This window comes from Dufourea novaeangliae, unplaced genomic scaffold (assembly GCF_001272555.1).
Source record: "Dufourea novaeangliae isolate 0120121106 unplaced genomic scaffold, ASM127255v1 scaffold376, whole genome shotgun sequence".
Taxonomy (NCBI): Eukaryota; Metazoa; Arthropoda; class Insecta; order Hymenoptera; family Halictidae; genus Dufourea; species Dufourea novaeangliae.
The window spans coordinates 256773-279266 of record NW_015374274.1 but is presented as its reverse complement, the minus strand read 5'-3'; the positions used below and the strand labels follow the sequence as shown (position 1 = coordinate 279266).

Below are 22494 nucleotides of genomic sequence, written 5' to 3'. Positions count from 1 at the left end.
CAAAATATAATATTACTACTATTTTAAAAGTGGTTTAAAATGTTTAATATCTCGATTAATTATAATGTCTACTTGATAAAGACCGAAACTTTTACTTTAAACATGCTTATTACGTCTCTAATTGTCGTGTTTCATCACCCAGTCATTAACTTGTTAACCGTTTATGCAATCGACGACTATTTATGTGAAAGGCTTATAAACATTTAAAATTGAAATGCGTAGACAGAACAATCATCCGCAGTACGTTATTCATGATAAGTGCCGTTAGACATTTTGTTTTCAATTTTTCCAAAAGAAACTAACAAACAGATTTTCATTTCTCTATAAAATACATAGTATTACATAGTATGAGAACATACAATGTATGTACACAACGTCTTGTACTTAAAGAAAAATTTTGTCAACACTTATATGTGTACGTTATAAATAGTACAAAAAACCAAATTACAGTACTTCACATAACTGTAATTTTTCCTATTACTAGAAAATTTTGTCTTTCTTCTAATTTCAAACGTAATTAAAATTTTAAATTAATTTAAACAATATATAGGAAACAAACTACTTAATTTAACAGAAACCTCCCTACAAAAACGACAAAGTTTTGGTATCAATCTGATGATAAAAAAATTAATTAATACATATACTACAGAGCGTTAGTATTCCAAATACGAAATATCACAATGACAATGATAAAGTGATTCGAACGATTAATTATTTAAATCATTATGTTTTACAGTATATTTCGAATAATTTTTGTTCAGTTCTGCCTGCAACAAAATGATAAGGTACCAAAGTTTGTTGTGGCTTTTGGCGAGCTGCGCTTGCTTGAGTGAGCTCGTTGCATCTGAGGCCCATGCACCGTTGGTGAAAATAAAAAATGGAACGCTATCGGGCCTGATCATGAAAACTAGGCGCGGCAGAGAGTTCGCGGGCTTCCGGGGAATTCCATATGCCCTGCCACCACTTGAAGAACTTCGATTTGAGGTAAGCCTAACTTTTCTTTCATTATAGTTAAACATCCAGTTTGGTATAAACTAGTAAAGGTTAAAAAAAAATCCAACATAAACAATAATTATAATTTCGCAGTAATGAAAATGTAGAATACTTTCTGAATCATTTCGAAACGAATAAACAAACTCAATTCAATAATTTTATTCATTTATCGACCGCAATTTTATTCAATAAATATATTGCTCCTAATACAACATTAATCGCTTGTTTCAATATTAGGAAACTTAATAATAGAATAGTATAAATAAAAAATTGGATTATGTTTTATTACAACCCATGAATTTATCTCTATTCGAAAAAATTGTTCTTTAGTTCTGGTTTTTGTAGTGTCTATTAAGACAATCGCTTAACTATTTATTGCTCATTCTCTATTTATTCATTCAAATATCATAAGTACAAAAATAGGCGATATCGTTTCAGTGAACTTACAGCAGATTATTGTAGACGTTCGTACCTTGAAGATAAATGAAACAATTATAATCGCGTTTCTTAATGACAGACAAATTCCAAATATCATAGAAATGTTCCAAGCACGTGTACGTAGACATATGACTGTACAACGAATTACACGAAGGATTTCCCAATGTTTCTCAATATTTTTCCTCTTAAATGTTTCTGCTGCGGCGCAAGATAAGAAAAATCTGTTCAGTGAATACTAAACGAGTTACGCATTTCAGTACTATGATATCGAGCCAACAAAAAAGAATTGTGGTACATATACTGTCTACTATTACTTCATTGTCAGCCATTCTTCACATAATTGATAGCTTTAAACTACATAATTCAACCTCCAGTTATCCTACTGTGCGGACATTAATTAATGTACATAATAATTGTTATACTACATTGTTTTTTAAACCTGCCTTTGAACAGGATGCAAGTACTGCTATTCTCACTGTTATTGACATAACATTTGTAATTCAATTTCTTTTGCGAAGAAACTAGTACAGGTTGATTAATAGTTGATTCAAAGCTTGAAGAATAATTGGAAATGGAGTAATAATTGTTTGATAAACATGAGTGGAAACGTTATCGTTCATAAAGTCGAAAGTATTTTGAAAAATATCTTGCTTCTTTCGTTAGTTAATTCATTAGAAAATTATAAATGCTACGTAATAATTCCGTATCAACTGTGACTCTTTATTATACACTATAACGCAGGTCTAGGTTACATTTAATAGAATTAATATAGTTTCAATAATATACTGTTAATTTTTAAAGGATCTTTTCATCTTACATTCGACAAATACATTATTTTTTACTTCCTAGTTATTAAATCTTTTTCTTACCACAAGCAGTCTGCATTTATATCACTCTATAAAGTTCTATTGTTAATCAGAGGTTATACAACATTATACGCAAATACAAAAGTAAAGATACATTGAGATTATTTCAAAAATGAAAATTTTTTTTAACTCTAACGATGTTAATTTTTCGGTCGACATATCCATTATATTTTACTCTGTGTCGATTGACTGACAACGAGTAACTGTTATTTCTGCAACTTTAGAACCCTTTTCTATTGTATCGTTATAACCTACAGAGTTAGGAGCTATTAAACCTACCAAAAAAAACTTGACTTGTTTAATTTATTTTCTTTGCGTAAGGTGTGATAGTGAAAAATTTTCGATCTGAAGGTACTGTAAACCATTAATGTAATGAAAATCTAATTGAAACGTGACGTATACCTCTCAACACGTAAAATTTCTCAAGAATTTGTATTTCAAAAGCACAAAGAATTCCAACTGGTCTAACTACTCGTCTGTTTCACTACCAAACAAAAAACCTGTTTTCGTTCAGGTATCCAATGATGTAATTTTGTGTTTGATTACGAAACTCCTAGAAATATGCCCGTTAGACTGTGGCAGCAACTTTTCTGCTCCTACACCAAAAAAAATCGCTTTCCTCCCCGCAAATAAACCAGTTTCAGCTATTTACCTATTTCCTGCATACTTCTACTTACTATTCATGTTGGGCCTTCATTCACTGAACAGATTTACACTAGTTGCGTATGCACCGATATTTCGTAAAGTAGTTTTGTTTGGTAAGAAAATTTGTTTGGCATGTATACCTAACACTGTCGTCCATAAATATCCCGACACTTATATGACGATGGAAATCTATGAATATTCTACGAGTATACCTGCGTTTATAGATGTTTATCACTCTATTCTATCAAAATTTAATATATATTCAATTCTTACGGAGCAGAACAACTTATTAACAAACGATCTAGGTACGACCAAATTCGATCAAAAAGATACACGTAGAATATATCCGTGTATACATTTTAGCTGCCTTGGTTTAACTTCTATTACACTTCTATACGTTCAGATCAGTGCCAGTGGCGTGAAACAGAAGAGTATATTATTAAGACGACGCAATCTTTGGTTAGAATTTACGGTGTATGCGATGGTGAACTCAAGTTTCAAGGAACTATCAGGATAAAAACCTGGTACTGTTATAAAATTGGTCGAAGAAAGCTATTGTGTTCGACAAATAACAGCAAAGACGATACTGTCTAATTTCTTGAAGAATCGTAGCATTCGAATGTTCATAATATACTATGTCCGAATACCTATACACTTGAGCAGCATATTCTTCAATTATGATGGTTCTTTTTAATTGAGCCCTACAGACATCACGTTGGGCCTGATAGGTCTGTGGTATTATGTTTTACATATTTAGTGTACCTTCCTACTTTTATAGAAAGTATAGATCTCAATAATTATTGCAATTATAAGACGATCAGTGTTCGTGTAGAAAATATTGTATCATGTATGTGTAGTATTGTTTAGCACTGATGGGATGTTTGTACACATGAGCACTGTATGGTTAAGGGCATTATAACACCGCAACGAAATGAATAATACATAAGATTATAATAGTATATCACAATGTAGCATTACAATACTATTTTTAAACCTTCTCTCTGCTACTCACTCATTCTTATTCACTCGCCTGACTTCATTCTTACGATTATCGCTTTTATAACAATCCTTACACTACTCCTACTTGTTATAATAATATAAGCAGAATATAAATTGCTGCAAATCGGGAAAAAAGCCAATGTGTACAATGTCTACCGCCGTAGTGCGTCGCGCATGTTAAGAAACATCGTGCACATTACGCTCTTTGGTTATTTTTCTGTCACTTGCCAGGCACTATATTTCTCTTTGGCTACATTTTCCTTTCTCTCGACATACCTTACTCAATTTCCTACTATTCAGGAACATATTCCAATTCAGTGAGTAATACAGTATGTAATATTTTTTCTAACACTGCACAATAGTTAAGCAGATGTATCTGAAAACACGTGTGATCGATGACTTAGGTATCAAATTCGAATTTTTCGGAAATTCATTTTATTAACCCACTGACGACCGTAATCATAGCAGTACGCCATATGGTTTATGTGCCATATTTGTCACTACTATTTGAATTATGTGTTCATTTTTTAATGAATTGACATTTAAATAACTTGACTTTATCAATTATTATTATATACAGATTAATTTATAAATTATCTGTATACAATTGTTTCTATTAAACATGACGATACTTACGGTAGATGCTTATAATCACTGGTTTTCAGTGGGTTAAGAAAATTTGTATTCGATGTTATCGACTTATTGTTACATTAGAATTATAAAAGCAATGCCAAGCCACGCTAAACAAGTGTTTATAATCAAAATATCATACGGTCAAGAAATTCAATTATGTTTTACGGGATACGTTTTCTTCCAGCCGCCAAAACCATCAGCAGAATGGGATGGTGTCCGACCTGCCAAGGAAGATGCAAAAATATGCGTTCAAAGAAACATCTACACTCACGACGATAATATTATCGGAGATGAAGACTGCCTGTACTTGAACGTGTACACGCCGAGATTGCCAACTGAAGAGGACAAACTGAAAGGAGGCTATCCCGTTATGATCTGGCTGCACGGTTGCGGCTGGATTTGTGGCGCCGGCCACTCCGAATTCTACGGACCAAAATTCTTGCTGGACCACGATGTCATTCTTGTCACCGTGAACTACAGGTCAGAATATGAACAAATTCATAATATAAGAATAAAGAACATTGTAGTCGATTATCGATTAGTCGTATCAAAAGTATGAAGGGAATTCTTGAGACATGTTTCCCGTAGCTTGCCCATGTTTAGCATTTTCTTCTTATGTTTTTTCGTGACTTACTTTGAGGATTATTTCAACACCAGAACCGAATGTACTGAAAAGTAAACTCGATATAAGATCAATGGCTAATCACGTCCCGATTTCTGCTCAGGACGCATATTTTTTATTTAACGTGAAAAGTTAAATAATAAATTAGTTACGCAAAAAATTATTTAAATTAGTTCAGTATTTCCGTACAACATGCTACAGACCTCTGTTCAATAGATGTTGAATATATTAACGTGACATACAGTGTAACTGAACAAAATGCATTACTTTTCATTACAAATGGTGTATAGCTCATGTACTCTATAATAATTACAAAAATGTCTAATGTATAATTTGTGGTATGTATAACTATGGTACGCACAGATTGGTACAAATGGGTTCAGTATTTGCCAAGCGAAGGTTAATATTTGACTTACAAAAACTAGTATCGTGTGCTTATAACTAGAAATCTGATTCGTTTATTCGTAATGTGTGTTTCAAAATAATTATACAGAGTGTCAATAACTATGTGGGACACTTTCACAGGATGAATTCTACATTCTCTGTTTCATTTTATTGCAATCAAACATTTAACGAGGCCATCGATCGATTCCATGTATCAGCTTGGAATTGAGTGTTGTATGTTATTACATGTTACAGTAAAAGCCTTAATTCAGTACATGTATGCACTTACTGCTCTGGTTAGTAAATGTATTCACAAAGAACGAAACTTATAATTTTACTAGTAAATGCATACATTTACATTTCTGATTTAGTAAACGCATGCACAAACAAAACTGCATTAATATCAATAAATATTTTTGCTAGCATTTGTTCATATGAATCATATAACTTATCTATTTTGGTTTAATAGGGACGCATCTTTACAGTTTGCATAGATAGTTAATTTCGCAGATACAAATCATTTAGGTTATATTATTAAAATGAATAAAAACTATCTATGTAACTGTAGTATTCCTTTTACATTATAATTGTTTCTTTCTGAATGTATTAAATAAAAGTATAACCTAACGAAACCTATGTTTTTATATTTATTAAATAAAAACAACCAATTTTCTTAAAAAAGACGCCTAAATTATCAAATAAAGTGTTATATTTTTAGTTTTCATTTTTGTTCTTTGAATATATTTATGTTTTAAAAAATTATACTTTTAACATTATTGACCTCAATTTGACATAGATCATGTTGCAAGACTTTTTGCCAGATTGCTTTACCATTTTGTCAGCTAATTTTGCCTACAAAATCTAAGTCAAATACGGAAAGAGATAGCTATGATTTTTTAGACAACTTTTGTCATTTATTCTGGCAATTTGCTCGAAACTTGTACACAAGTGGTTATCAGGGTGTATACATTCGCTAAACTTCACGTTTTTACTGTGACATATATGTATACGTATGTAACCCATCGTGCCAATCGTAATGACTAACTTGGAAACAAAGCCTCAAACGGAATTTTACCATTTTTTCCTTCATCTTGGTTTGCCGTGTAGAATTCGCCCGGTGAAAGTATCCCACATTTTTATTAACACCCTGTATACATATGGAATGTTACTTAATATTTTATAGACTCGGGCCATTAGGATTCTTGAGCATGGAGGATACGGTATTACCTGGTAACAATGGAATGAAAGACCAAGCGCAATCGATCCGATGGGTGCACGAGAATATCGCCGCGTTCGGAGGTGATCCAAATCGTGTGACCATCTTTGGAGAAAGCGCAGGAGGTGCTAGCGTTCATTACCATATGATGAGCAGCTTGACAAGAGGTCAGTAATTTCGTCTTTACCACTATAATTAACTTCATCACTTTCTCAACAGTACAAGCATATCATTTCTTCGTGTTTGAATATACAGTGGACTCTAACGATATTGCCACTAAGCATATTGCCACGCGAGTCACTTCCTGTTCACACGTACTTTCGCGCATACAAATTCGCTGTCCCACCACGTTGCGTATGCCGGCGTACTAGCACGATCCAGCTTTTGCACAGGCGCTGAGGCCGATGCTACGACGACAGAACTTGACATGGAGAGGGCTTTGAACTCATTGCCATTTTAACCTCCTACAGCACCAACGATGGCAATATAGTTAGAGTCCACTGTACATACTTGAAACTGGCATAGAGCACAATGGTGAAAATTATGAAAAGAGTACAAGTTTATATATCTTTTAAAATAAATATTGCATTAAGCGAAAAATAGTGGATTATTTGTATATTGGGTACACGTAATATTCAAAAATGCATTTTTACGTCTGGTAGTATTAAGGGTTTCATTAAGTTTAAAGTAATAAAGTATTTCATCATAAACGCAACTTTTATGGGCAAGAGTAAATTAACAGCAAATCCTGACAATTTTAGAATTCAATATATTTAATATCATGTTATTATTAGTTATTCATTAGTTCTTCAGAGACAGGCAATTAACACAAGTGCTTTGAATACAAATATCATAGTAGGATCGTGATTCAAGAACGTTGATAGCGTTAATAAGTATTATTAAAACGACAGCACGTGAAAATCTTCATTAAATGCAAAGCATATAATCCTACATAAATACTTATTGTAAGTATACTGATAGGTAGACTGTGTATGTGTAGGCAATTTTACAATCTTAGACACTAATTTATATAAATGAAAACTAGCCAGAAACTTATTTCTTTTACCAGATGTTTTGTCACGTCAATGATAACATAATCATCACTCGACTTTATTAAAATGTATTTTATTCTATTGTGTTTCGAAAGTTAAGAAGTACCATAAATGCATAAACGTCAGCAATCTAATATTAAGTAATTCATTATTCTTTTTATTAATACGGTTCTATAAATTAATTTAAACAATTCAGCTTTACAACAAATGAATGATGGAAAATAAGCATGAATATTCATGATATAGTATAGATCCTTGATTTTCTTCTGACATACCAATATTTGATTAACACTTTATGAAAAAAAAACAAGTAAAATAACAGTTGAAAAACGTTTGTTTTTCTGCATCAAAACATTTTTCGCAAGAAAGTTGCAGTTTTATTAAGTTTCTTATTGATACACGTACAGGGTGTTTTCAAAATCGTGGTACAATCGGTCACTGTTCATCCGATAGTGATTTTAGATCCAAAAATAAGTCGAAAAGAAAGAATAACATTTTTTCATTTAATGCTTCGTTTCCGAGAAAATCGAATGTAAACATTTGCTGGATAGGCGTGCAATTGAAAAGGACTTGGATAGCGCGTCTGTTCATTGCATTCGATTTCTACTTACCACCAAGTGGAATACATGCGTTTCAAATTACTCGACAAATTCGTTTTTCTCGAAAACGAAACCTTAAACAAAAAAAATTTATTTGTTCTTTTTCAACTTATGTTTTTCTATGGAATTAACCTCTACGCATTAAAAAGTAAACGTACAATGATAGGAAAGTAAACTGACACCAATTTACACGAAGAATCCGTTTAAAAAAGTTTTACAGCTCACAGCCAATGTTATAATAATAATGACATAATTCTTCCAACTAAAGAAGCTCCAGGAACGAGGTTTCATAACAGGTACCAATTAACCGCTTCTATAATGCAAAACAAATTACCACATATCAGGATTCCCACGAGTGCGCAACTATTGAATTCCAAATTAATTTCCTCAGAAAAACATGCACGTTCTGGAAAACCTCTGTCAATCGTGCTCAAGGCCAAGAAATGAAATGACGACTAATTAGCGATCAAAATTGCATAATGTATATTCCTTCTATTTAATATTTTGAAAAAAATCAGGACTTTTCCATCGTGCTATCTCGCAAAGTGGCAACGGTTACTGTCCATGGGCTGTCGGCAAGCCAGGCTCGGCTAAAAGGAATGCCATCAAACTGGCTGATCTTTTGCACTGCCCTTCGAAGGACACGAAGCAATTGGTCGCCTGTTTACGCAAGAAAAATGCCAACGACATTATCGGAACAGATCGTGCTTTTCAGGTAATTATAATTATATACTTCTTTCAGATAATTATAATTATAAAATATTGGATAATTGCAAAAGTTTTGATGGGATTTGATGGGTTTTGCTTTAAAACAATAGACTAATAATAAGTTTAATTATAATTTAATAAAATACATAATGATTATTTTATAACAGTTGTATTTTCAATAGAAATTTTTATTCTAATAAACAAACTTTTGAAATATTATTATTCACTGAATTTATATAATTAAATTATATTAATAAATTTACAGTTTATCACAGAATGAGATTTACCTAAAAGCTTCTTCAAACAGATCACAAATGTTTGTTTTTTTGCGGTGTTTATACCGTTTACTATTTTCATTCTTTAATTTCATCTAAAGAGCTCAATTTCAGTTATGTTTTAAACAATAAAACGCACTCAATCGCGTTAACTCTTATTCTGAACAATAATTCACTGTGTTACATTGATAACGACACATAATATACACACTACGACAATAAAGTTCCGGGACTTGTATTAGAAAAACAAACACCATGAATGGAATCAAAATTTTATTATACAAATCAATCCATGACGTTTATTCCTATCATATAAGGTTTGGAATAGCCAAGAAAACACTTTCCAGATAGCACATGACGCCCAATGACGCCTTGAAGACGGCTGAAAGGCGCCTTAGATCTAAAATAGCCGTAAAATGGGCGTGTTCAAGGCGTCATGTGCTATCTGGTTTTTTCCGGAACTGTCCGTAATTCTCGCGTTGCTGTTCCTTTAATGCAAAGTTCGTCTTCAAGGTTCCCTTTATTGTCAGTTGAATTTTGCGAAATAGAAAAAAGTCAGCAGGAGCCAAATCCACTGATTCTTTGTGTTATCCTAGAAACTGTGAAATGTCTACTGAAAAATGAGCGGGAGCATTGTCATGGGAACGAGATCATGACACACTTTCTCAAAATTCTGACCTGACACGCCGAATTCTTGTAATCAATCGTTGGATCACTGTCACGTAAATTTATGAACTGTCTTTCGGGCAAAAATTAGAAATAAATAATCTCTGTGGTGTCAAAAAAGACAATAATTGTTGCTGGTTGTTCCATTTTTAGAACTTTGACACGAGAGAAAATATTTAGGTGGCCTGCCTTAAGCGGAACACCCTGTATTTCATGAAGAACCTCGTGTTAGAAAAAAATTTACGTGATCTGTCCAACAAGTAATAAGAAGCATTTTTTTTAAATTGTATTATTCAAAAATTTTACAAATCAATGTTATCTCCCTCAAAGTATGATCCTTGGGACCGTACACAAAACTCCCGATGTTTCTACCATTCTTGGTAGCCTTGCTAGATATTTTTACCTGTGAGCATGGGCGTAGCCAGTGGGACACTCCCCCTCCCCCCCACCCCTAGGACGGAAAAAAGTGGCTTTTTCCCCACCCTGCAAGAAAAAAATTGGATTATTCCTCCGCCTTCCTTCCCAGAGTTACACAATTTTTGCGTAATATTTAATATTGCAGTATAATTTGAAACACGTCCAACAGCCTCTGTTAACGAAACGAATACATTTTCAACGATTTATGACTTTAAAAGCAAAATAAAGTGTGTCTGATTATGTACAGCCTTTTTCACTGTGGCAGTCGATGTGTTAATATTTTTGCCTCCCTCTGACTGATAACCTGGCTACGCCCATGCTTATGAGGCTGTTCACAGCCCATATTGCGGCTTTTTGGACGTAAGTCACTGTGCCGAAATGGTGCCTTTTTAAATGCGTCTTCATCATACGGAATAAAAAAGTCACACGGTGCAAAATCTAGACTGTAGAGTGGTACGTTTTTTACCCGAAAGTTCTTAATTGTTTGAGGAAAAGGGTTATGTGTGTGTTGTGGTATCATCACGATAACACCCCAAGTTACACTTCAATGGCTGCCAGAGGGTTTTTGCCTGGACAACAAATCCCCTTCCACATCAACCCTAAAGCCCAAACTTGGCTCCGTATGATTTTTTGTTATTCCCTATGATGAACAGACATTTCAAAGGGCACCATTTCGGCATAACAGCTAACGTCCAAAAACCCACAACGCAAACTCTGAACACCCTCACAGGTGAAAATTTCCAGCATTGTTACCAAGAATGGTAGAAACATTGGGAGCGTTGTATGCGTCCCCAAAGATCATACGTTGAAGCAGATAACATTGATTTGTAAAATTTTTCAATAAAACAATTTAAAAAAACTGATTCCATTACTTTCTGGACACACCCCGTATTCTGGGTCTTCTAGAATTTCTTAATGTCTCTTCACATTTTCTTCGGATTAGAAAACCGTCCCAATATCGAGCGAATATAATAAGTGATCAATTTGTATCACACCTGTTGAAGCTAAAATATGCGAACATGTCTTCTAAATAAAGCCAAAGGTTTCGACCGTCGGACGTTCTGCCGTCGTGAAAAAGTATTATGAGAAATGTTCCTAATATTCGTAAATTGTTATATTCAGAATATTTTTACGGACTGTTTCACAAAAAATATGAACATGTTAGGAAAAATTACTACTTTAATTTATGTTAAGAAACATTTGAGAAAGACAGTGTATTTATCTTACTTTACGTAATATTATTATGTATACTTATGTTATGAGTGTAATAATTTGTATACTTCTATTGAGTTACCTACAGAGTCGTTTTCTTATAAATTTTTATCAACTGCAACGCTAATTGTATTAATCGGAATACAGGATGATAGGCATTTACTGCATCTCTTTTAAGCTTCTTAAAACTAAGACAAACGTCATCGATGAAACGACTAACAGATTAACGAGACCTTGATTATCTACACATTCATAATTGGTTCAATTCAGACCTTGGCATTGAAATCGAACGTTGCACGTTTATGGACGACAACGTACGTAAATTGATTCATATTACATAAGTGTATCTTGATATCTGGAACGGTGGAAAAAAATAATGGCAGTAACCATGGGCGTAGCCAGGTTATCAGTCAGGGAGGGGCAAAAATATTAATACATCGATTGCCACAGTAAAAAAGGCTGTACATAGCCAGACACACTTTATTTTGTTTTTAAAGTCATAAATCGTTGAAAATGTATGCGTTTTATTAATAAAGGCTGTTGGTCGTGTGTCAAATTATACTGTAATATTAATTATTATGCAAAAATTTTATAACTCTGGGAAGGAGGGGGGGGGGGTAAAATCTAATTTTTTTTCTAGTAGGGTGTGACAAAAGCCACTTTTTTCCATCCAAGAGGGGGGGACGGGTGCCCCCCCTGCCCACCCTGGCTACGTCCATGGCGGTAACAGTTGATTTCGTAATTTGTAATTGCACTTATAAGCGCAATATGTATACGCTTTATGCCTGTGTTATCAAACATGAATTTATGCATCACGTTTCACGTGCTCTTACGTTCATTGTAACGCCTTGCTCTTGAACGCTGAAGGCAGTAAGCAGATCTCTAAAGCCTTGAATGATTTTTTTCGAAAGATTGATTGAATAATAATTTTGTTCTACAGAAGAAATCATATATTTGAGTTGCATAGACATCGGAGACAGAAAATTATACCTGTAATAAAATACAATTTATATTTTTTAACTTCTTCATTAATGTTTATTTCAAAATAAGATAAACAATGTCACAACATTATTATTATTTTATTGAAATAAACGGAATAGAATCTCATTAGTGCACAAGTGCAATTAAATTGATTCACAGTTGGTGTCATAATTAGATTGCTCGATTGATAACACTGTAACTATACAAATTGTAGGTCCATATGGTACTTCATCACTGAAACCTAAGAAATGTTGTGTTGTCTGCTTATGCCCCGTAAAATCAAAGCAGTAAATAAACTATTCATTTAAAATATACACGATTTAATATGTGGGACAGTTCTTGTCGTTCCGAAGAAATATTTTCATAATTGGAATGTTTATCGGACATCTAGTCTTGTACCAAAATAGTGACACCAGTTGATGAATAATAATTCTGACTAGTGGAAAAACCAGTTTTCTGCATTCGTGAATACATTAGGCGTGTACATTCGCGCGGGTGCTTTGATTTCGCAAACGAAAATTAATATTCATTAATAATAATCATTTTTAGTAACAGAACAGCCATGTCGTCGTAAAAGTGACAAGTCACTCGTTGATTTACTTTCAAGTTACAGATATAATACGACTCTGAAGTTTTACGTAATACTTTTATCAGAAATTCAATCAGTATCATGTTTTCGCTAAAAATAATATTCATCTGAAACTTTAATCAAATGCGATACTCGAATTGCATTTATATACTTACACATAACAAAACTAAACTAATGACATCGAGGAAGTTTCTGTTTTAATTTACTCTAGGCAGCCTAATATTATTTTTAGTTCGAGGTGAAATAATATATGGATCAACAATGAAACGCATGTTTTATGTTGATATAATGATTCTTCGCAACATTTATTAGTGAAATCATAATGAAATGTACCAATTTATTATAAAACAAGAAGGGAACCTTGTACAGTAAGATAGTTGTGGTTTCACGGAAGTATGTTGTACACAGTTGGAAGTGAAAGCGTGCACAAAAAGAGCAATAAATCGACTGTACTATCCTTCGAGGTGTAGCTGTGAATTTATATTTATAGAGATTGAAACGAAACATTAACCACGCAAACAGCCATTATGTACACAGTGAACGATTTATTGTTCATTCCCACAGTAATGGTTTCGTTTTAATGTAACTAAGATAAGCAAATCTTCATAATGTACAGTAGTCAATAATCCAATTCCGGTAATAAGAAAAGCTAACATCTAACTTTTACATAAAATATAATCTTGACCGGTTATTATAAAATGCTACTTCTCCATCAAATTGACAACGTGAAATACAAATAATTATATTCTTACAATTTCAGTAATGAACTTAAGTTCCTCATTTCAAAAGTAACCTGTATTTTATATTTTGTACCTAAATATTCATTTTTCTACAAAAATTATAGTATGATCTATTGTCCGTAGCGTCTTTTTTACAACAGTTCAAAATCTAGGTTCATCCAATTTGATGCCTCTAAAAATGACCGATAATTAGAAACATGTCAATATTTCACAAGACTTTGCAGTCAGAAATATCCTTTACGAAACAGACATTATCATCCAGTTAATCAATTTCACAAGATTTTACCGTTGAACAATTTTGCAGTGGCATTAACTTTTCTTAATTTCTTGTTAGGTATTTGGTTACTGTCCAATGATACCCTTCAGACCAGTAGTTGAGCCCGATCATCCTGGTGCTTTTCTAACAGAAGATCCTGCAATTTCATCAAGGAATGGTCGCTTGATGGACATACCATGGATGACGGGGATTACGTCCGAAGAAGGATCGCTTGTTGTACCAGGTACCCATAGTTTAACGGGCAATTATTGTATATATTTAATATCATAATATTCTCATTTGGGTCATCGACGTTTGAATAACTTTTAGAAGTTATAGTAAATAAATCATTAGACCAGAAATCTTTAAATTAATTCATTAGATTCAATCTAAGTTTTAAGGACGTATAAACAAGTTTTTACACAATTACTTCATGTGCACTACCAAGTTTCCGGACATTTATGGATTTGTAACAACAATAGCTACATCAGTGATACTGAAATGTGTAAATGAATAGATAATGTCGATGTTTCTAACGTTTTCATGATATAAATATTTTATAAATTTAAATTATGTACTTGAAATAGTTATTAATAATGTATGCACTTTAAGTAAGCAATTCGGCGATGTACAAGCCACTTCGTGCAAATATCACTGCTTTAATTATTGTTTTAAAAATTATTTTGTGTACAAATACTATGTGTGAAAATTGGAGTACAAAAAAGAATTTTATACAATCAAAAAGCGAATTAAACAATAACATAAAATTGACTTACACCACAGTGTTTCTAAACATTTTAGTTAGTAAAAATAATGAGCACATAATACAATGGTATTTTTTGAAGAATGAAGGCTCTATTATTAATTTCTTTCCGCGAATATATGTTATATTTGTTAGTATGATAAAAGATAGAAAACAGCATTAATATTCAAAATTTTATGTACCATCGCAGCAGAATTTTTCATTTTCTTCTTCTACATTTGCATTTTTTGGTATATTATTATTACTTTCTAAAAGACAATAATTTGAATCGTCATCACTATGATCACTATTCACTATATAATTATTTAATTCGTTAGTTATTAACGATGAAAACTGCATGTTGAAAGATTTAAGCGCATGCTTAGAATATTGACAGTCAATATCGATTGCGAATAAAACAGCGTAAGGTGGACTTACACCACTATGATTTTTAGCCCGTTACATATTATTATTCATCCGTTTATAATAATATTTCATCGCCTAAATTCATTGTCCATGTAATATAAACTATACTTTGTCAGAAATATAAATTCCAAATTGCATGTACCAGGACTATATAAAAGACACAATGGACAGCTGCTGAAGAAGCTGAACAATGATTTCTCAAACATCGCACCTATAACATTGCTGTTCGGACAGAGCTGTCCCAAAGATGAGATAAAACGCGTAGCCTCCGAAATACGAGAATTCTATTTCGGCAAAGCCCCGATAGACAACGCGACGCGATTCAAACTTATCGATGTGAGTACAACCACTTTTAAAATTCGCATTTAACATCAACTGTTAACATAAACTGCATGTTATTATTAAGAATGTTGAAATTGCACTGAATTATTAAGAATCAGATTTTCAAAAAAAAATCTGTTAACAATTTTTAAGACACGCAACTTAAGTCGTTACACCTATAAGAGTGCAGTGGATTCATTGACTTGTACTGAATTTGATTAATCATGAAATTCGATAAGACTACAACATAAATACTGTCATAATTTTCACCTCATAAAGTTTGCAATCTGTCTAGAAACAAGTATAATTATATAAAAAAGTTTATAAATAGGTATCCAATAGACCTTGCATATGGTTATATCCTATAGAAAATTATGTCCGACATTTCATGAACAATTCTATACTTTTCTCTATTTTGAAACAGATCGTATTTCTTCAGGTTTAGTATCTTCTTTGTTTCGTATTCAGTTTTAACAAAACCGATATTAATACGATAGTATGAAATATAATAGGTACATATTGTATGAATATAAATTCACTTGAAATTTACATACGAACAAACATCAGTTCTTCGGTTTTATGTCCTTTTCTCAAAAAAACTTCTATCACAAAAAGTACTAATAGGGAGACATATACATATAAATGTCCGGATAAAGGAATTTTCGGATAATAGAAAAATCACTTTTCTACTAAACTTCATTTATTTAAATAGAGATCAAGGAAATAACAGTTTGTCTAACCCTAGGTAGTGTTCATAAACGGGCACTTTTTTATAACCCCGATAAAATATCTTTAAATCCCTTCAGATTTTTTTACTTAAATAATTTCTGTACGAGTTATGTATTTTCAGTTGAACATTTTTTTTACTAATATAAAAAAAATCGACTTCAAAGGGTACAACACGCTTGTTTCATAATCAGGGTACACGGGTATCTACATAGAAATAAATTATAACTGAAAAATAATTATAATTTAAGGATGAAACTATAATAAAGGGTTGTAAAATGCAATTAAATCAACACAAAATATATAACTATTAATAAGTGACATTTATTAATAAATAAAACAATTATTTGAACTAAGCCATGGATGAAAAAATTTTATTCTACATTATTTTCTTATTTTTTCGTGAGGAATCACTTTCTGCCCGCTTGTGCATGTTATTCGACCGCACTCTGTATGTAGATTTATGTATTATTATACATATACCTCGAAAATTTTGCCGCTGATAATTCTTCCATTCTTTGGCAATGAACTTATCTGCAATAATATACATATTCCAATATTTATCAATGTAAAACACTCGAAAATACAATAAATAAAACAGCAGACAAAAGAAATATAATATTCAACTTGGAAATACTCAAGTACGTCCGCTCCGCTCAAAGTTTCCTACAAAACAGAACCAAAAAAACTGAACGCTTTCAGCAATTATGTTGCTAAATTCCTTTCTTTAGTTTAAAGAATATAACATGCAGTTGTCTTAAATAGAAAGAGAAAGTTAAAATCTGTTAGAGTATTTTAAAGAACGGTCATTGGTGGGCAGGTACCGGGGTACCCTGGCTGCAAAATAGTGTAGAAATTTTCGGTTATGAACACTAGGGTTAAATATTTAAGAAATTGTCCAGCATAAGTAATCAGGTAGAATTTGATCGAACAGAAAAGAGTATACATATTTGATCGAACAGATAAGAGTATACATTCAGGCATACGACAAAGTATCTATTTTATGCTGCAAGACTCTACGTTCGGATAACAGAATGCTCGGATAGTAGAACGTTCGAATATTAGTGTATTTGGATACGGCAAGGTCTACTGCAATTGCTTTTATTGTAATCGAAGAAAACATAATTTTTTGTAAGCATAAAACCATATTCCTGATCCAATAACGGTTTACAGATGTACAGCGATGCTTGGTTCACTCACGCTGCTCATAATTCGGTGCGTGATTATCTCAAGAAACAATCTGCCCCTGTTTATTATTATTACTTGGCCTACCGAGGTAGAGCATCATTCAGTAAGATATTTGGTGATGCTGACAACGACTATGGAGTATGCCATGCTGATGAACTGCAATACTTGTTCCCAGTCGGAGAACAATTGTTTACGGATACACCGCTCAATGAAAACGATCACAAAATGGTCGACACCATTACAAGTCTCTGGGTTAATTTTGCCACTACTGGGTAAGTGTTTTAGATTATCAACAATATTTCGTCTTATTAAGTAAATACCATCGTGTCTTAAATGCTCCAAAGGCTGTCTTTTGATAATTTGATCAAGTAAACGTAACTCTTACCTGTTGTAAAAATTGTCGTGCTCTGGAATTTTGAAACATCAAATTTTCAAATTTATAAAGTTCATAACAATTATATGTATTTCCTTCCTTATCTACATATTTTACTGCGTATTCTCACCATTATACACTGTACTTCTCGTACATTATTGTTCATTACAAATGTTTGGGATCGTTTATTCGACAAGACGATCATGTGAATTTTTTAATACGTACATGTAAATATGCATTTGGTGAGAAATCATAAAGTGGAAAAATACGAAACACTGAGCCATATTATTTATTAAACTATTTTCTTTTATAAATCTGGAATGTAATAAGCAGACTGGAGGATTTTATGAATTCACGATTTTATAGACGAATAGATGAGAACAGAAATTACATAGATACTTAACTAATACCTGAACACATGAACTACAATATAATATATGTATAATAAGATATGATGTAGTATAGTATACTGTATAAAGTGTATAATGAATTAAAGATTAACATCAACTCCGACAAAAGTACTTTTATGACTTTAGTAATTCTAAAATAAGAATTATTCTATTTATTAAGAATAGTTCTAGTTTTAATTAAAATTACCTCACAGAAAAGAAAATGAAATCTATTTTAAAATGTCTATTCTATTATCCTATACACAGTTGTATCTGTTATCTACATATATGTATATACATATGTATAAAAGGAACATACAATTCTAAGGATAATTCTTTCTTAGGCCTTAGGCCGCCGCTAAGAAAGAATTTTTCGCAAATGATACTTATACAAATGTCTGAAAAGTAATTTCATAATTTTTTGAAATTCGAATAAACTGGGATAAAAATAATATACTATATGTCTATTTTTGATGATTTATTTTCTTTGTTTGCAATTCAATTTAAATGTTTTCTTTTAAAAATAATTTTGCCAAATCCTAAAATCCACGCGACCGGAGTCGCGGGAAAAAAGCTAGTATATTCATAAAATCCGCAGTCTGATCATAATAAAGTGACAAATTACTTTTACGACACTAATCAATTGATCACTGAATGATAATGAATTATTTCTCAGCAATCCTACGCCTGAAGTGTCCAAAGAAATACCCATCAAATGGAAGCCAGTAAGAACGGAAGCTCTCGAATACCTTCGCATAGGAAACGATCATATTCGAATGTCGGAGAACCTTAATTCGGACAGAATGAATTTCTGGGACCACCTGCCGATACGACCTGATTTGACCGAAAGTGGCAAGCAGCAACAAAAGGACGAACTATAGAAACTGTCTAGAAAATATATATTATGACCGAAGGTGTCGTTACAAATCGTAAAATTGTTAGAAATTACCGGCACAGTACGGCGTAAATCGTATCTTCGACCTCGAACACTACGTTTTCAGGTTGAACCATCAGAAATGAGTCACAGAGTCCACACTACCAAGTTCAAATCGCGTAGCGAGACCATGACTTTGGCTACGAAACGCGCAAGAAATGTGTTTTCTTTTTCTGTCTCATTATCTTATGTATTATATAATACTTGAATGTTAATACTTACGGTTCGCGACCATAGACATAGAATTACAGACTGCGCATCTCCCTGAAACGGGTGTCCCATATTTAGAAAGAGATAGATAGCTTTCGGAGGACTTAGGCATCTCTTTTTAACACTAGAACTACCGACGATAACGTATAGCTATTTCTATCGGATTGATAAACATGACAAATTTTTGAAAATGTAGAAATTTATAAATCAACTAATTTCTTCGGTTTCGTAGTGGAATAAAAGTTGAAAAAGATCTAAGAAAATACATTGCTATGACATTTTAATGATCGTTGTAAGCATGTACTATCCAGTCATTTTTACTGTTTTGGTAGTTCTAGTGTTAAATCTAAGTGGTGGGGTGTGAGGTTCTGGGGATCTGCGTTTCGAATGGTTATATTAGAACTAAGCTATATTAGAAAGAGACAGCAAGTCCTCCGAAAGTAACCCGTCTCTTTCTAAAGTTGGGACGCCGACCCAGCCTGACGCGCAGTCTGCCCAGTCAAACAAACCTACAAAGCCAAATTTTGTCCAATGCCTATTATAAAGTTATGGCTACAAGTTTGAAGCAAAATTTGCTAGAAACAACTTGCACGTACATTAATAGCAATATAAGCAGCAAATTGGCCGCAACACATGCAACAAATTGGCTGCCCTCAATTTGACATACATAGATCATGTTGCAAAACTTTCTGCCAATTTGCTTTACCATTTTGTCAGCTGGCGTTGCCTGCAAATCAAATACAGATACAGATGGCTATGGTTTTTTAGACAACTTTTGTCATTTATTGCTGGCAATTTGTGCGAAACTTGTATACAACTGGTTATCAGAGTATATTTCTATGCCTATGTTCGCAATCTATATTGAGTCGAAGCGCCATCTGACTCAAAGAAAATATGGCTGTAATCTAAATGTTGGTATAAAAACACCTACAGTGGATATTCGTTTAATGCACGGTTTGGGGCTGTAAAGGGATTCAGAAATCGTACATTAAGCGAGCGCCAAGTACACTTACGTAGCTAGATATGTATGTAAAGGGTGGGCTAGATGTACTCACTGTTTGATCATCTTAAGAAGCTCCGTTATTTTTAGAGATATCGAAAAAGTTTATATTCAAAGTATGTTGATGTATGGAAGGGGCCATTACTTAGCAGTAATAGTTTTTGTTTAAGTGGAGGATTTTCGGAGATTTTAATGTTAATTATAGTTTTCTTTAATGATACTGAAATATTATGGAATAAATATATTTATTTCACCTAAATAGATTCTTCTAAACATTTTGCGTCATAAAGTATTAAGATACTATGTAAAAAAAACTTAATAATTCGTGAGATATGTTATATAAAACATTTTGAATATATCACAAACTGTTAGTTTGTCGACATTGTACTCTAATACTTTTTTTATATACAATGTCTCAAGGAATCGACTTATGCAACAAAAAAATGTGCCGTTATAAAAAAAAGTTGACGAAATCACCGAAGATTCTCGACCTACAAGAAAATTAATACTGCGATGTTCTGTTCCCTCTGACACCACATAACTTCTACGAATAAACTATTTTTATGTCTTTTTTTATATTCTAATAATGAATATAATGAAACCGATCACACACAAACTCTAATTTTGGTCCACCTTATATTTGTCGCATATCTTTACAGATTTATCTGCGTACATAAATACTTATATTCAATATAAATTAAGCATAATACGAAATGTAATTGATTATAACTGAAAATATCTAAAAACATTGGAACATTTTATTAAAACAATATTATATATCCTGTGTTTTCTATGATCGAAAATATGCGAATTAAACGCGTCACCGTATGTATTTTAGGCCTTCCTTGTTGGGCAACAAAGTGGGATACGCAGTGTGTGAGCCATACAGGATCGCAAACCAAAGGTCGTGCCGCTCTAAAGAATCGTGTATTAACGCGCATGTACGTGTGGCCCTTACATCATCGCAGTGAAGAGAAGACCGGTAGACAGGTTATACGTGCTGACGCAGCGGTTCTTTAGAGCAGCATGACTTTTGGTTTGCACAGCGAGAGAATCACCCTGTACATGTGAACGAGGGGCGTCCCTAAGGTGCACTAAATTAGCCTACATTAAACGAGCCTCTACTGTACCACGTGTACTTTTAATCACATTTGCTTGTATATTTGAAAAATTAAATATTTATGAAGAACAAACTGATTGTTGGCGGACATTAATTTTATTGTTATGGCATTTACAATATTAGTACAGTATTTATTGAAAAAGAGCATTTAAAAACAATATTTATTGCAGTATGAACCTGAAAGATTGATATGTAATCGTTTTTCCCGTTTTCAAAATTGATAAAATTTGTTTAATTGCTCGGTTTGAAAATTTCTACAAAAACAAGAGAAATTTATTTATGGACTTGTAACTTTCATGAAAATATAACTTTCTGATTCTTTTTTCGTAAAGAAACATTATTCCGTATGTCGAAATTTTATGAGTGTCTCATGCATTGTGGATTTGTCGTTGTCTACTACTCCTTACCGAATTGAATAAATTTCTTTTTACAGTTACAATAATACTATGTTCAGTAATCAACTAACAATTACCAAACGCCTGGCATCGTCTCAAGGTTATACTTATCGGTATATGCCCGACATTCATGCATTTACATAGATATACAGAAGTCTAATCATTCCTTTCATACACATTCCATATTTTCTTTCTACTTTTATTGTTTCATAAAAGTAGAATTAAAAATTTTTACTGTTTTCATCTACATTGTTTATCACAAACTATCACTTATATTATTAAATAACAATTAAAATTATCCAATTTTTATATAGTGCATTAATAATAGATTTCCTTATACGTACAATATTTTTTAATGAACAGTATTTTTGTAAGTGTT

General features: G+C 32.6%; 1 protein-coding gene across 1 annotated transcript; it reads left to right on the top strand.

Moving 5' to 3' along the window:
* Window positions 1-680: 680 nt before the first annotated feature.
* LOC107192733 (venom carboxylesterase-6-like) lies at window positions 681-19414 on the top strand. The gene is made up of 9 exons (XM_015582057.1): window positions 681-694; window positions 762-984; window positions 4759-5054; window positions 6764-6963; window positions 8966-9162; window positions 14370-14535; window positions 15605-15795; window positions 17680-17966; window positions 19133-19414. Exons 1-9 carry the CDS (start codon window positions 681-683, stop codon window positions 19335-19337), a joined length of 1779 nt encoding a protein of 592 aa, XP_015437543.1. The 3' UTR covers window positions 19338-19414.
* Window positions 19415-22494: the final 3080 nt, after the last annotated feature.

Bases quoted from the DNA above. Each gene is read 5' to 3' on its own strand.
- LOC107192733 (XM_015582057.1), top strand. The intron at 6,964-8,965 runs GTCAGTAATTTC...GAAAAAAATCAG, and splicing joins GATGAGCAGCTTGACAAGAG to GACTTTTCCATCGTGCTATC. The intron at 17,967-19,132 runs GTAAGTGTTTTA...ATTATTTCTCAG, and splicing joins GTTAATTTTGCCACTACTGG to CAATCCTACGCCTGAAGTGT.